The following is a 15,949-nucleotide window of genomic DNA, read 5'->3' on the forward strand; positions in this document are numbered from 1 at the left end:
GAAACTCCCGTGTTTTTATTCCCAGCACCTTCGGGGAGCTGAAGACAGTCCGCTTGCCAAAGAAGATGACGGGGATGGGCTCGCACAGAGGGTTCGGCTTCGTCGACTTCCTCACCAAGCAGGACGCGAAGGTGAGACCAGGGCCCCTCCCTCCCGGCCTCTCCTTTCTGGGTCCTTTGTGGGAGAAGCAGCAAGGCCTCTTCACAGACGTGGGCGCGGCCCCCACTCCCCATTCGGATTTTCTCTCCCCTCCTCTCCCCAGCCCTGCTAATTTGTACAGTGTCCTTGGAAGAAAAGACCATGGGCCTTGTGTTTGGAGGAAGGGGCAGTTCTGTGTCCCGGGCCGCTCCAGGTCAGACAGAAAGCGTGGGAGATGCTGTGCAGAGTGTGGAGAGGAACCAGGGGACAGCGCTCGGAGAAGAGGCCGCCAGGCACCCCAGTGGGAACCCACGGGGACAGCTCTTTCCCCTCTTCTTCTGCTGGTGCCTGGGGCTTCTGTTTTGTGCTGATTTCAGGTGCACTCAGGCCAGGCAAGTGCTGCTCTGTGTAAGCACGTGTACGGAATTCCTTGGAGACAGAACCACCTTTTATTTTTGAAGCAAGGCAGCCTCTCTGGGTGTGGGCTTGGTGCAGTAGGTCCTGGGTCCCCGTCCTCCGCGGCAGCAGACCAGGGGCAGAGCCTGTGTGACCGGGGTTCTGGCTGCGACCGTGGTTGCTGCTCTCACAGTCCCAGGTCAGGATCCTGGGGGGAGGGGGCCATGGCGCTGTCTTCGTGGGCTCCCTCCGAGAGCCTGTGCCACAGGCAGCCTTCCCCCGTCCTGGCCTGTCTTCCCTTGAGGGTGCAGTAAAGCAAGGGGCAGGTGTCACTAATGGCTGGGATCCCCTCCGCCTCTGAGGAGGCATCTTCAGAAAAGCAGAGTATTTGTTGGAATCACGCTCTTGGCCAGCAGCAAATTGGCGCTGCCAGAGGCCCTGTGGGTGGAGCTGAAGGTGTCATCTCAGGGACACAGCTGCGGCCTTTGTGGGCCCTGGGAACATGCACAGGCAGAGAGGGTGCCCCAGGACTTCAGCAGGCCTGCCAGCCACCTTTGTCTCAGCGTCTTGAACTCAAGTGCACGCTTTGTTGACACGTGGCCATGTTTGTCCAGACATCTGCGCCTCTTTCTTCTCAGCTGGCAGTCTTCCCCTCGCCTCCTGTCGTGACAGGAGGGACCGCAACCCCTGCGTGCAGCCGGTCCATGGCCTTGACGCTCACCAGCAAGGCAGGCACCTGCGGGGTCCCCCCGCCACTGGCTCAGAGAGAAGCCAGGGAACAGCCGTCCAGAGCACTGCACTTACTGCTGGCTGCTTGGCTTCCCCAACCCTGCCCTGTGCCTCCGTCTCCTCATCTGTAAAATGGGAATGATGACAGGTCCCACGCCCACAGGGTGAAGGCAGATGGTGACACGGGTCCTGGCACACGGTGCTCGAGATGAGTGAGCTGTTTCCTCCTCGTTCCCACCAGCCCAGGTCCCTTCAGAGCCACCAGGCCCCCATCTGTGGACAGGGAAGAGAGGGGTGCAGGCAGTGCTTTCTCCACTGCGTCCGTCTGGCCCTGAGCTTCTGTGAGTGTGTAGGACCATTGTCATCTGTTTTATGTCAGGGTTCCTGTGTGAGACTGCGATTACGGGAGAGATGAAGGGGGATTCACTCCCTGCCCCAAGAAAAATCTCTTATTAAGGGCCAGTGCGAGGGCTAGCTGTTAGAGCACAGACCCTGCTGCCAGAATCCTAGCACTCACCTGCTGTGTGACCTTGAGCAGGTGACTTACTTTCTACGTGCCTCAGTTTCCCCCCTTATAAAACAGTAATAGAATTTCCCTCACCGAATCGTTGCGAGGCTGGGATGAGATGATAGTACGGGATCTGGCCTCCGTGAGCTCCGTCTGTTAGCTGTGATGAGGCGGATGGTGATGGTGGTGATCTAAGAAGAAGGGAAGGAGCAGAGAGAAAAGTTGTCCACGCCCTCCAGCTAGAAGCTTCTTCCACGCGGCAGCCTCCCTCCAGAGCTTGAAGTCAGAATTAACGTGGCTCTCGGGACCCAGAGGGCTAGACCAGGCATGGACTGCCAGCCTTGAATTTCCACGCTCCCATCGCCAGGATGCAGTCAATATAGCTTTGTTCTCTGGGGTCATGGGAATGGGGCGTGGGGGGGAGATGCTCAGGTAGCCGGGCAGTGCCAGTGCCCGCTTGGCTAGCGCCTGGCGCCGGAGGCCAGGCTGCAAATGTTCTTTGCAGAGCCTAGCACAGCCTTCTGCTGACTTATGGAGGTGGCTCCTCCCCCTCTGTCCCTTCCATCCTGGGCTCCAGGAAGAGAAAGGGCAGCCGAGGACGGTACGGGCTCAACCCACACTCCCTCCAGGACTGGCTCTTGCGGCCCCTCACCTCCGACAGGCGGCAGCCTGGCTCCGGAGCTGTCCTGGCCCTGCCATTCCCACCTCTCACCGCACCAGGACGGGCCCTCTGTGCCGCCGCTGAGCGAGCTGGTCTCCCATGAAGTCTGAGCCCACCAGGAGCGCACCTTTCCCGCAAAGATCCCTTTGCTCTTTTTGCTTCCCGGAGAAGCTGCTGTGACTTTTCCTTCTCCTTCTCCCTGTCTGTCTGAAGAACTTTATTGTCCCCCGAGTGGAACTTTTAGCACTCTCCACTAAGCCATAGAGCCGTGCGCGCTGCATGTTGGTGAATAGAATTCTGAATATTGTAAATATCTGGCTAGCTCGAGGGCAGGCGTGAGTTTGAAGAGGGAAAGCAATGCTGGAAGGAGACATTGACTTAGAAACCGAGACCCTTTTTTCATTTCGAAAGAAGGAACTCGTGGGAATCCCAGGGCTGGTAGGGGAACTTCCAGGACCCCCAGTTTCTCAGGACAAGCGCCGCCCACCACCCCACCACCACCCCTAGCAGTTCTCCCTTTGAAGCGCTTCAGGGAAGAAGACCTGCTTTAGAAATCCTTCCCGGGGCTTGACTGAACCCTGACCACTCGGCTCCCTCACCAAGGGCTTCACCCTCGTTTCCTGCCGTGGGGCGTCCTCCAGGAAGATAGTGGTCAGTAACTCTGTGGCGTCAGCAGCGCTGGAACCTGGAGGTGTAAGCCTCCTGTGTCCCGGGGCGCCAGGCGGTCCTCAGAGGGGAAAAGAGGAGACAGGGAGGAAAAGATGAGGGGAGCGGACACATTAGGGGGAGGAGGCAGGGAGGGAGTAGAGGCCGATTGTAGAACCTTGGGTCTGGAAAGCAGTGGAGAAACTAGCAGTTTCCAGGCTGGGCTGTGAACCCGGGGATGTGACTCACAGCACAGTACTCTTTCCTGGGCACCAACCAGTCCACTTTGCCAGCTGGCTGAGGAGAGAATTAGGCACCCTGGTTGGTCCCTGGAGGCATCCGCTCAGCACCGCCATCTCTCTTTGGGCCCCAAGCACGGGTCATCTGTGTCCTCCCCGCCCCCAGGGACCCTGAGTATTCCAACCTTGCTCCATGACCCCGAGTTCCACCCCGCACATCCTCGGGAACTCCGTCATCCGTCAGGCCCCTCTGGGTCAAGCACATGCCCCAAACAGGGAAGAGAATCCTAGCGCAAGGCTCCACGAAGAGCTCAGGGTAACCAGGCAACTGATGACAATAGCCAGAGGCGCCCGCGACCGGCCGAGCTGGCTTTGTGTGTGAAATGTACACCGTACACGCATTGTCTCGTCCCAACCTGCAGAAGCCCCGGACTCAGCTGGAGATTTGCATAACTCCCTCCCCGGTTTCTCCAGGCACTTGTTAAGCTCCGTGTGTGCAGGGTCCTGGGAACCAATGGGAAGCCGGGACCTGGCTCTGTTGCCGAGATGCTAAACCAGGGGTGGGACCTGGCCATCAGCCCCTGTCACAGGCTCCGTGAGCTGGCATGTTCGCCCAACCTAGGGCATTTCATCAGCCCCCGATGTCCCAGGCATGAATGTCAGTCTCTCTGAAAGGGCTGCTGTTATTATTATCTAAACCTCCAAGTGTGATGAGCCCACATTTCTCAAAGCACCTTCTCCCACGTGCTGGAGGGAAGTAGGGACAAAGGTCGATGAGGGCAGACAGGAAGTCCTAAATAAGGTGGTCTTCCCCGATGGCCTGTGTCTGCGCTTGTGTGTAGGGATGTTTGTAGTGTCTCAGGTGCCACGTGTTTCTCTGGGTCCTGATGATGTTTCTGGAAGGGCAGCCTCTTGGCATAAGTAAAAAACCATCAACTTCTAAAAGCCCGTCTTTGGCAAGGACGGCACTGGGCATTTTACGCATCAGTGGTAGGAAGCCATTTGACAGATGGGTAAACTGAGGTTCGAAGGGATGGCGCCACTTGCCAGAGCTGGGAAACCCCGCGTGTCAATTTGATTCCAAAGTTCACGGATTAGCACTTCCTCCCTTCATTCACGTATTCACTTAAATTGAGTGCCAGCTGCGGCCAAACCGTGCGCCAGCCCCCTCCTCTCTACACCACACCCCTCACCTCTCACCCATCCCCAGCAACTCACCAATTAGACATTTGGAGGAAGGCCAAGAGGTTGGCCCTTAAAACATCTCTTGGGAACAAGCCCAGGATGAAATCAGCTCCTCCGGGGCCCCCAGAGGAGGAGTGGGCATTCCTTTAGGGCCCTCCAGAGCCGCACACTGTCTCCTGCCAACCCTCCCAAGCCTTGGAGGCAGCAGCTTTCTACCTGGACAGGTGACCTGGGATTCCCAACCAGCTGTGCCCGTGCCCATTGGCCAAGAGGCCACCAATAGTCATTGGGATTCTGTTTAGAAGCCACCACCTCCTCTGCCTTTACTTGGACTGGCTGGTCATGGAGGAAGAAGGGAAAGAAAGCAAAGAGCAGACTTGCAGCCCGGAAACCAGAACATTCTTTTTTTTCCCCCATGCATGCGCCTTTAATTTCTCCCTTCCCGGAGCCCACCGAGCCTTTGTACTTTTGCAGTTGCAGCTGTTTTTATTTGCCGCCGCTGCTGTTGTTTTAAAAGGTCTGTTTTCACATGGAATGTTATCCAATTAGCAGAGCAATGTGTTGGCTTAAATAAACACTTGGGGGGAGCCAGCAGTAGGGAGATGGGATGGCGGTCGGCGTTGGCAGGCAGCGCTCTTCTCTTCTCACTGGTAAACAACCGCAGCTTTAATTGGGGAGTCGTGCCAGTTAACGTCTCTGTTCTCACTTCTCACTTTTGTATGGTGCCGGGGGAGAGGGGGGCGTGGACACAGCCCCAGGCCCACCCCAGTTGGGGTAATGCTGAGAGAGTTTCGTAGGGGGCTCCCATCAGGCCTCTCCGCACCCATGGCCTTCGCCTTGCAGATTCCGCTGAAACAAGACCAGTGGTGGGAAGAGGTGACGGTGAGCAAGACAGAGCTTCTTAAGGCAGGGACAGCCACCTCCTCGCTGGGTGCCCAGCCGCGGTGCAGGTGCCATAAACAGCGATCGCCGTCAGACTAGCGGTGGATGGTGTGCACTCCACATACAGACACACACACACCTTTGCTTATCTGAGTGCAAGGAGCGCATAGAGTACAGCCTCCCCGAGGGCCCCGAGGGTGTGCAGCCAGGGTCTGAAGGGGACATGGCCCCATGGAAATGAAGACTCCGTGGGCTGTGTCCTCCCTAGACAGCCCATGTTCTAGAAAGGCAGGGCGGCGCAGTGGTTAGCAGCGTGGCCCGTGGAGTCAGAGCTGCCTCCTTCCATCTCCGTGAACGTGGGCAAGGGGCTTCATGTCCCCACACCCCAGGCTGTTCATGTCCGCAACCGGAAATGATCTGCGCCTTGAAGCAGCCATGAAGATTAAGTGGAAAGCTGCGTGCCAAGCACCCACCACAGGCCGCGGCGCAGGGCACCAAAGGAGCAGAGGCAGCGGGGTGTCCCGGGCCCCGCGGGGCAGAGGCACTGTGCTTTGAAGCCGAGGTATCAGTTGCTTTTTGTCTCCTGAAATGTTAACTGGCCACAAATCCAGGAATTGGGGTGCTATCCCCACTTGTCTGTGTTAGGTGTGTGCGCTCGTGCTTGTGTTTTTTTGTGGGTTTTTTTTTTTGCAGTACGCGGGCCTCTCACTGTTGTGGCCTCTCCCGTTGCGGAGCACAGGCTCCGGACGCGCAGGCTCAGCGGCCATGGCTCACAGGCCCAGCTGCTCCGCGGCATGTGGGATCTTCCCGGACCGGGGCACGAACCCACGTCCCCTGCATCGGCAGGCGGTCTCTCAACCACTGTGCCACCAGGGAAGCCCATGCTTGTGTTTTAAGTGCAGGTTTTCCCTAGTTCCTATCAACAGGGCCCAGGGGTAAAGGAAAACGTGTTTGAATCCTGAGCCTTGCATTTCAAGGCATGGATTTGGACTCAGCCAACACATTTGTGGGCTGAGAACCCGGGATCAGGACGAGCCGCCCTCCTCCGGCTAGCAGATGTGCCTCCCTCATCTCTGGGGTACGGGCAGCCCCGCCGTGTGCCCATCTGCTGGCCGCATCCCTCTGTCCCTCCGTGTGCCCTGAGGCCTGCCCAGCCCCTGTGGGGTCAGAGTGGGAGGCCACGGAGCTCCACTGCTCTGAGAAGCCCTCAGGTTCAGATGTCCTCGTTTCAGATTTATTCAGCGGTCAGGACCAGTTCCCCAGGAAAGGTAACCAGCCCAGCCGAGCTGGACAGACTTCCTCCCTCCCAGCAGCACTAAGTAATCATCATTTTAAAACTTAACTACTGGGAATTCCCTGGCGGTCCAGTGGTTAGATCTCCACGCTTTCACTGCCAAGGGCCCGGGTTCAATCCCTGGTCAGGGAACGAAGATCCCACAAGACGTGCAGTGCGGCCAAAAAGCTAAATACATAAACTAAACTACCAGGGGCAACATCACAGGTCCCGGGAATCAGGCCCTGCCTGCGTGCCGGGCGCTGGGTTAAATGAATAGTCATTATCTGATGTATTCTCAGCACCAAGAAGGTTGAAGCACCTCCACTTTGTAGTGGAGAAAGTGAATACTCAAAAGTTTCTCGCCAGATCAAAGCCAGAAAGCACAAGACCATGCTTTGCGACCCCCTGTGGAGCCCAAGGCCATTACCGGGCCCCACGGCCTCATTGCCTTGTCACTTCTGGCCCCTGGCTTCCTGGGTTGGCCCTCTTTTCCTAGTAGCTCTTTTCTCTCTCCCCGAGGTCAGAGGTGGTACGTTACCTTCCTGTCCCCTAGTTGAGTTCCCTCCTTTTGGCCCATAGTAGGTCCTCCGGGGATGTTGAGTTGAATTGGGCTGAGCTGAGTGGATGGATGGGTGCAAGGAAAGGACATCTGTTCATCTAAAAGATTTTAGACACCGCAGCCCGGAAAACGAGCCCCTGGGTGTTTCTCTTAGAAACTTGCCCTCAGCTCCACGGCATCGTAGGTCGCAGGGGCCCAAGGTGCTGAGTGGAGGCCCACAGTTGAAGTTACCAGTATTGTGCAAAGAGCCCCACTTTTTCTGGGGACCAGCTCTTCCCCAGTGGAGGCCAGAGGTAGCTGGAAGATTTGCTGGGAGCTCACTTACAGGAGTCCGGGAGCATTGGTACAGGGACAAAAGTGATCTCCCCCTTAGAGCACAGCATGCTGTCCACAAGGAGACGATACAGAGCATCCCAGGACAGCAGACTGTCCTCCCAGAAATCATAGGGCCCTGTTTCTCAACCCCCTCGGCAGAGAAGGAGCTGAGCCCCCAGCAGGCCCAGCTGGGCCGCTGCTCCCTTTCCCTGGGCTTGGCTGCTGTGCTCTGAGCCACGTGGTCGTTCTTGGCCACGCTTCCTCCAGGATTCAGGGGCACAGATGGTTTAGGGCAGGTTGGCGTCGTCCATGTTCAGGTGGATTTGGCATCTGCCGAGAGATGCAGCCCTCCCACTCGGCGAGAGACAGCAGAGGGGCTGAGAGATGACCTGGACGTCTCAGGACAGGAGGCCTGGCCTCAGCCCGGCCCGGGAGCCATGGCCCTTGGGACGGGAGTCCTGCCAAGGGCATCAAATGGGCTTTTGTTGCCAGGAGGCAGAAGCCCGTCTTCCAGGGAGAGCCGCAGAAAGGTCAGGCCCGGCACTGAGCTGGCAGCCTTCCGGTGCCTTCCCAGTTCTGGAAAGGTGGCTGCCAGGCCTGGTCACAGTCTAGCCGGCACTGGAGGCCAGGGCTCTTGGTGCCCACAGTTGGTGGCTTAGGTCAGAGGAAATGAAAGAGGTGTGTTTCCAAGACAGCTGAGGCAGAGAACCGGGTGATGGGGCAGCTCCAGACTCCGGCTAGACCTGCTCAGAGCAGCCCTTGTCGGGCCTCACGTTGTCTAAGACCTGCTCTCTGAAGGGGGCAGTCCATCTGCCCTGGGTCAAGGCAGAGGGACTCCAGGTGACCATCTGTGTCAGCAAACAGAACCTAACCCCAGATGGTTCAAGTGAAGAGAGATTCATGGAGGGGTAAGAAGGGCTGGGGGGTGCTCGCCAGGGATGTGACCCACCCCTACCAGGGCCAGTGGCAGTGGGAGCTGTCGCCACCTTAGGCTAAGGGACCTTGAAGGGACAGGTGAGAGCCTGAGCTGTCAAGGAGGGGCCACCGGCAGGAGCTGTGGTCCTGGAGGGAGGGGTCCAGGGAAAAAGTCCCCCGGCCTCTCTGCCCCTCCCTCCAGCCTCTCACCGGCGCCTCCCATTTGCTCATCCTAAATGGTACCCAAGGCCAGTGAGCCCTGGTTATGCCCTCCAGGAGAGTCAGCTCTGAAAGCCTGGAGAGGGGGTGCAGGGGAAGATCAGGAATAACCAGCACGGGCCCATCGGGTGATGAAGGAAGTGGCCCTGAAGTGGCCGGGGGGCGGGGGGGACCTCATCTTCTACAGCATCCTCCTCTTTGCCAAACCAGTGCACCCTTAGAGTTCCGTTCTAGACCTTCAGGCTTCGGCAGTGGCCCAGCTGGGCGATCGGGTGTTAGTGGCACAGGTGACTCTTCCCATCCCAAGGTCCCAAAGTCACGCATGTTGGGAGCGGGGCCTCCTGTCCGTCTCTGTGCCGCACCCAGGACTGTGTATGTGTCAGCTCTTGTCCTAACCAAAGGCAGAGCCTCCCACTTGTACAGGACAGGACAGTCGTGGGCGAGACATGCTCCTTTCCCTGCTGCCCTCGTGGGCTGAATCTCGGGGGTTGGAGGAGCCAGGGCAGTACATCTAAACCAGCCCTCCGTCTCCAGCCGGGACCAACCTCAGTGTCCCTCCCAGTCTGGAGACGTGCTTTCACGACCCTCGGTGAAGGTCTCGCTCCATGGTTCGCCCTGCAGAAATTTACCGAGCACGCTGTGTCCTGAGCTCTGTGCCAAGGGTAGCCAGGATAGAGGCCTCCCTACGAGGTTCAAGTCGAGCCAGGGAGCCCGGCACACAAGCAGGCATTAACGGGGCAGGTGTTCTTAAGGAGGCTGGGGGCGCAGGGCACACAGAGGGCACCTGGCTGCAGTCTGCCCGAAGGGAACCTTTCCGAGGCTGAGAGGGATGTTACGAAGGCCCAGGGATGGAACACATAGAGGCTGAAAGGAAAAGTAAGGAGGAACTTGACCTGCATACCAACCTTGGCCTCAGTTTTCCTATCCTTGAAATGGGAGAATGATGTCTGTTCTCATGAGTAGGTTGAGGTCAAGTGCTTAGAGTTCTCTGGAACCCAGGACATCTCTAATCCGTGGTATGAAGGCCCTTGGATGGCAAGGGAGGAACACAGGCAACAGAAGCAGGATTCGGAGAGAAGCAAAGGGCTGGGAACAGCTAAATTTCCACTTCCTCCATTGCAGCGCCCGGCACTCCGCGGAACCCCGGGCACCCCGAGACGACCGCAGCCCTAGAGCTGAGGTTCGGGAAGTCTCTGTCTGGGGAGAAGGTGGTGTGGGTTTCGGTGGAGTCTAGTGTAGACACAGAGACCTGGGAGGAAGCTGCTAGAGGAGAGCAGGCCAGAGAGGCCGGGGCTGTGCCTGGAACCTTCCCCTGCACTGGCCCAAAAGCCCCAAAGCCCTGGGGCTGTGTCTCCCCGTCACCCTCCCCGGGTCTCACATATAACAGGCTCTTTGCATGAAGCACCACTACTCGGAATTATCCAAGGCCAATTTTAGCCAGGAATCACTGGCTTCCTGCCTGCGATAGTTTGGGGCCACCACATTCCAACCACTAGGGCTGGAAACACAACCTGATTTCCTATTAACCTGAGGGGACTAGAACCGGGAAGGGTAATTCTGCTATTTTTGGAGATTCACACATTGTGCTCTAACCTCAAATACAAAAGAGCTTTTGTACCCTACTTCCCATTCTCCCTGCTCTTTAGCGTGATAATGGGAAGTGGAGGGCATACATCATAAAAATAACAACAGCCAACATTTAGGTGAGAATTACCACGTGCCAGGCAGTGTGGCGTCAGACTTAATAGCTCATTGAATCTGCGCATCCATTCTTTGCTGCTGCCTCTCATTTTACACGTGGGGAATCTCAAGCTCAGAGAGGTTAAGCAGCTTGCCTGAGATCACACAGCTTGTAAGGGATGAAGCAGGGATTTGAACCATAGTAGCCCAGGTCCAGAGCCCCCAGTCTTAGTTGCCGTGCCCCCTCACCTCTTAGAGTGAAAAGCCCTTCCAAAGAGGAGATGAGAATTTGCAAGGGGTGATGTCAGAGAGAGGCTAGGAGAGGGAATTTTTAGCAACTCCTATAATGAACAGAGACCGCCCCAGGCTTTGTGTGCCACAGGAACGGAGAGAGGGTTTCCAAGGGTAAGAAAGAAACAGATATGACAGCTGGAGTTGGGGCGTCTCGCCTGGACTCACCTGCCAGGCTGCAGTACCCCCTTGTTCCGACTCTGACTTAGTTCCTACCAGATGCCACCTCTTGGCCGCCCCCATTGGACCGTGTCCCCGGAACCGCAGCTCCTCAGGGACCCTGGCACCAGGATGGAGTACCCACCATGCCAGACTCCCGACCAGTTTCACTCCCCGCTCTTAAAACCCCAGCTCCCCCAGTCAGGCTGTCTCTGCCTCACCAGCTGAGAGTGCGTGCGTTTTAAAGCTCTGAATGGGCCATTCCGGCTTGGAGTCCAGATGCATATTTATATCCGCATGGAAAAAAAAATGCAGAGGCTCTGCTGGCAGTCAGAAAGAGTTTTTTAAATTAACGTTTAAAAAAAAAACAAAGAAAAGTTTCCTGCACCTGGCCCTTCTCAGAAAAGCACGAAAGAGAACAAAAGCATTTCTTTAATTTGGGCCCATGTCTAATTTTTAAAAGACGCATGTCCCACCCACCTCACACCGGTGCTTTTCAGATGCAGCTGTCTATCAGATACCTACTCTCTGCCACCCTCGGGGCTGATGGTCTCACAGTTAGCCCCATTTTACAGGTGAGGAAACTGAAGCTCATGTGGGGGCAGTTGGCTTACCCAAGGCCACTGTTGCCTTCCTAGGCTGCTGTAAGAGACTGGGTGGCTTAAAACAACAGAAATGTCTTCTCTCACAGTTCTAGAGGCCGAAAGTCCAAGATCAGCTTGTCAGCAGTATTGGTTCTTCTCAGGGAAAATCTATTCCATGCCTCTCCCCTAGCTTCCGGTGACAGCCTGCATTCCCTGCTGTGGGTATCACCCCAGCCTCCTTTGTCACGTGCATTCACCCTGTGTCTTCACATGGCCATCTCTTGTAAGGACACTAGTCACACTAGATCAGGGGCCCATCGTACTCCAGGATGTCCTCGTCTTAATTTAGCTGCACCTGCAAAGACCCTGTTTGCAGATAAGGTCACAACCTGGGGTGCCAGGTTAGGATTTCCACACCTCTTCTTTTGGGGGACCCAGTCCAACCTCTAACAGTCACAGTGCAGATGAGGCCAGAGAGGGACTGGTTCCAATCCAGACCCCTGGTTATACACTGCCTCTTCACAGCATCAAAGAAGCAAGAGGGACAAACCCCATGGCGCCTCTTCTCATAGCAGGTGGCGCTGCCTGCAACCCAGAAGCAGAGACCAAGATGCCACCACTGGCCACTGCTGCTCCCTGGTGCTGACAGCGCCTGGGAGCCCGCGCCTTCAACCTAGCACTAACCCGAGGCCTCTGTGCCGAGAGAAATTGCAAATGTCTGTGGTGGCAACACCATCTTCACGAGAAGTAGCATCTATTGAGCACTTACTGTGCGCCCCCAGAGTGTTCTGGGCACTTTGCATGTTAACTCTTTGTCTTCTTCTATAGAACCCTAGAGGACAGTACCGTTAATATTCCCATTTTACAGATGAGGAAACTGAGGCCAGGGAGATTCATTTAACTTGCCCAAGGCCTTGAAGCTAGGAAGTGCAGGACCTGCCCTGCCCAGGCAGGGTGGCCTCAGAGCCCAAGCTCCTGGCTACCAAGTGCAGTGGCCTCTGTGTACCTCAGGGGTGTTTTGGGAAGAGCCCCAGCACAGAGCCAATTTAGCTCTAGACCTGGTGATGTTTAAGAGGGAACTCACCGGTGCCATATGAATCCATTTGTAGGAAGTGTCCAGAATACGTAAATCCACAGAGACAGTAGACTAGCGCCTGCAGGGGGGACAGGGTGGATAGGGAGTGGCTGCAAATGGGTAGAGGGTTTCTTCTGCAGTGATGATGATGAAAATGTTCTAAAATAGGTATGGTGGTGGTCACACCGCTCTGTGAATAGACTAAAAGCCATTGAATTGTAGACGGGTGACTTCTATGATAGTGACTTGTATGTATGGTGAGTTATATCCTAATAAAGCTGTTACGAAACAAAAGTCAAAAAGAGGGAAGTAGGCAGAGTGCGGGGAGAGGTCAGGAAGAGCGAAGGGCGGGAGGCGAGAGCGTGCGCAGGTCCCAGGCCGCTGAGCCCGGGGCGGAAGCCAGTGGCTGGGGGACCACGGCCGTGCGGTGGGAGGCCAGCAGAGAGAGATGGGGGCCAGAATCCCCAGGACCCGCGGAGGACGGTGCCGCCCAGTGACAGTGAAGGGCCCCTGTGGTTGTCATCGAGGGGCCGGATAGGCTCGGCTTCCTCAGAGGCACTGCCCCCGGCAGCCGGGTGGGAAGCCAGACGCCTAACGGGGTCGCCGTCCCCAGATGGGATGGAACACGGGAGGGAAGCCAGCTGCCTGGCCCAGGCACCAGTCACAGCCCAGAGAGTGGATGTATTGAGCGCACGGCCACTTGCAGCACTGTCCCTGGGCACGTAACCCACTAATGGAATAGAAGTGCCCATTAGCTCCCTACACCCGCCCCAGGAAGCAGGTGTCGCGGGGCCAGAGCTGGCCTTTAGGTTTGTGGTGCTGGCGGGTAGGAGACCAGGCTGTAGCGTCTGCTGGTGGGTCTTTGCTCACACGCTGTGTTTCGTTCCAGAGGGCCTTCAACGCCCTGTGTCACAGCACCCACTTGTACGGCCGGAGGCTGGTGCTGGAGTGGGCCGACTCCGAGGTGAGCCTGCAGACCCTGCGGCGGAAGACGGCCGAGCACTTCCACGGTAAGAGAACTGCCGTCTGCTGGCCGGGCTGCGGGGGCCAGGTTCCTGGACCTCCCTCCGTCTCCTTTACATCTACCCTTCGCCATCCATACACTTCTCCGTGCCAGTGGGAGGTGCTGACCCGAGTGGGTGGCATTGGTGGCCTCCACACCCTTTTGGTTTCCCAGTCAAGTCAGGTCATTGGGAGACCTGGCAGGATATCGGGGAGAGGAACAGCCTGGGTGAGGGTGGTTACCCCCCCGCCCCCCTCACTTCCTGCTTGGTTGCTGCCGGCTGGCTGTCATTGCCCCCAGAGGCCACAGCTCACATCCAGTGGCTCTCTGCACCCAGCACTCTCCATCCAGGGTCCAGTGGCTGACCCAGGGACCGCCTGCCCCGATTTCCCTGTGCCTGCTACCTGTTTACTGGACCCTCCTCAGTTATCCAGTTTGAGCGCCTTCCGCTTCCTGCCCAGGCCCCAATGGTCACAGGACCCAGCTCCACCTCTTATACACCTTGGTGGCATCACACAGCCTCGCCAGTAATGCAGTCCATCCCCACAAAATACTTAGCCCCTGCCATGTCCCAGTGTGAGGAGTGCAACGGTGACCTCGGGGGGCTTTGGGTCCAGGTGGAAGGGGCTAGGTCCAGAAAGGCCTCCCCGCAGAGGTGACGTTTGTGCCCACAGGAGGGTTGCCCAGGGTTGGCATGAGCGTGACACATCGAGAAACGGGGTGGCCAGTGTGGCTGGAGAGGGCAGCCAGAGGCCTCACACGGGCCTCGCCTTCTCTAGCACATTGTCTAGAAACAGCATGGAAGCCCTTTGACTCTAGCTCCACCTGCCAAACCCTTCAGAACACACCCCCGTGCACCCCCCAGTGACCTTTCCTGCCTAATCCTTCCCCACCACACCTCCCGTGGAGGTCACTGTCTCCAAACGCCAGGCAGGACTCTGTGTCTTTGCATATGCCGTTCCCTGTGCTCAGAATGCCTTGCCTCTCAGTTTTGTTTTTCTCTTTTTCTCCAACCTGGCAAGTGCCTATCCAGCCTTTAAGGCCCAGCTCAAATGACACCTCCTCCAAGAAGCCTTCCCTTTCCCCACCCTCCACCCCCAGGTATCAGTAATGGCTCCGTCCTCTGCTCTCCCACCTGTGTTCCTAAACCTCCTTGCCATGTCGTCATGTATTTATTTTTTTTTTTTAATTTTATTTATTTATTTGGTTGCACCAGGTCTTAGTTGTGGCAGGCGGGCTCCTTAGTTGCGGCATGCACGTGGGATCTAGTTCCCTGACCAGAGATCGAACCTGGTCCCCCTGTATTGGGAGCGTGGAGTCTGAACCACTGCTCCACCAGGGAAGTCCCCGTCCTGTATTTCTTTAACGATTCTTCTTGCTGGACTGGCGCCTCCCCCAGGGTGGAGAGCGTGCCGTCGTGTGCCGTCATGTCACCTCTGTCACTGATTGGTTCATCTCCGGGCCCCCATGCCAGCCTGGGCCAGTCCGAGGCTGAGGAATACATAAGCAAAGGCAAACGAGAAAGCAGAGCCATCAGGGCTAAGTACACAGTCGCAAGCACACAACTCAATAAGTCCCCAAATCCTGCCGTGCAGGAGGAGAGCCTATCCTTATCGACAGCCATTGACCGGCCTAAATGCACCCATCAGCAAATGTTTGTGTAAGGGACTCTCCCGTCCCCCTGCCCCCCACCCACCCACCCCGCGGGGGAGTGGGACTCAGCAGTCCTGCCCTGCATTGGAGAGTAGCCCCTTCAATAAACTGAGCTCCAGAGACGGCATTTACTGCCTTACCCCAGCAGAAAGCCTCGGCTGTCTCCCCCTATCAGCTGCAGGCCGAGGCCCAGACAGGGGCAGATACAATAATAATATCAGGAAAGACAGCAGGTTGTTTGCATACATCTTCCCATTAATGCCCCAACAGCCCCGTGAGGTGGGCCTGACTAGCCCCGTTTTGCGGATGACAGAACTGAGACCAGCCGAGCATTAAAGGGACTCGTGAAAGCTACTGTTTATTAAAGGCTTCCTCTGTGCCGGGCCGTCCTCTGTATGTGACACGCGTTGTCTCTTTCATCCTCACGGCAACCCTTCCAGCCATGGGCACGGCTGTCTACATTTAACAGACAGAGAAAGAGGTTCAGCCGTGTGCCCAAGACATGAGAAAGCCTGGAAAGTGCACAGCTGACATTTGAACTCTAGGCCAGCTCTAGAGCCCTCCACCCCGCCGTGCCACAACCCCACGCATGGCATTATAGTAGCAGATGCCACTTGTAAAAGCCTTGGGCCTCTGTTAGATCTAGGGTGTGTGTGTTTACCGCACGGCCTCCTTCCTCCTGAATCATCCAGACCCTGAGCCCAGAATGTACGGGGTCCCTTCCAGAAATGGAGGAGATGAATACCAAATCGTAGTGAGAAACATAGGTGGCGCTTTAGAATTGACACCCTGCAATGTGCGTGTTACCTTGTCCCCATTTACAGATGAGAAAACCGA

General features: G+C 56.8%; 1 protein-coding gene across 2 annotated transcripts in view; it reads left to right on the plus strand.

The window, feature by feature from the left end:
• The window catches only part of RBM19 (RNA binding motif protein 19), a 122,303-nt gene that overhangs the window by 88,088 nt on the left and 18,266 nt on the right, over positions 1-15,949 (plus strand). For both annotated transcript variants that reach the window (XM_024741547.1, XM_024741548.1), the window contains exons 22-23: positions 26-131; positions 13,346-13,466. In XM_024741547.1, the coding sequence (XP_024597315.1) occupies positions 26-131; positions 13,346-13,466 (227 nt within the window). The remainder of the gene's footprint in view (positions 1-25; positions 132-13,345; positions 13,467-15,949) is intronic.

This window comes from Neophocaena asiaeorientalis, unplaced genomic scaffold, assembly GCF_003031525.2.
Source record: "Neophocaena asiaeorientalis asiaeorientalis breed wild unplaced genomic scaffold, Neophocaena_asiaeorientalis_V1.1 scaffold648, whole genome shotgun sequence".
In the NCBI taxonomy this organism is placed as follows: Eukaryota; Metazoa; Chordata; class Mammalia; order Artiodactyla; family Phocoenidae; genus Neophocaena; species Neophocaena asiaeorientalis.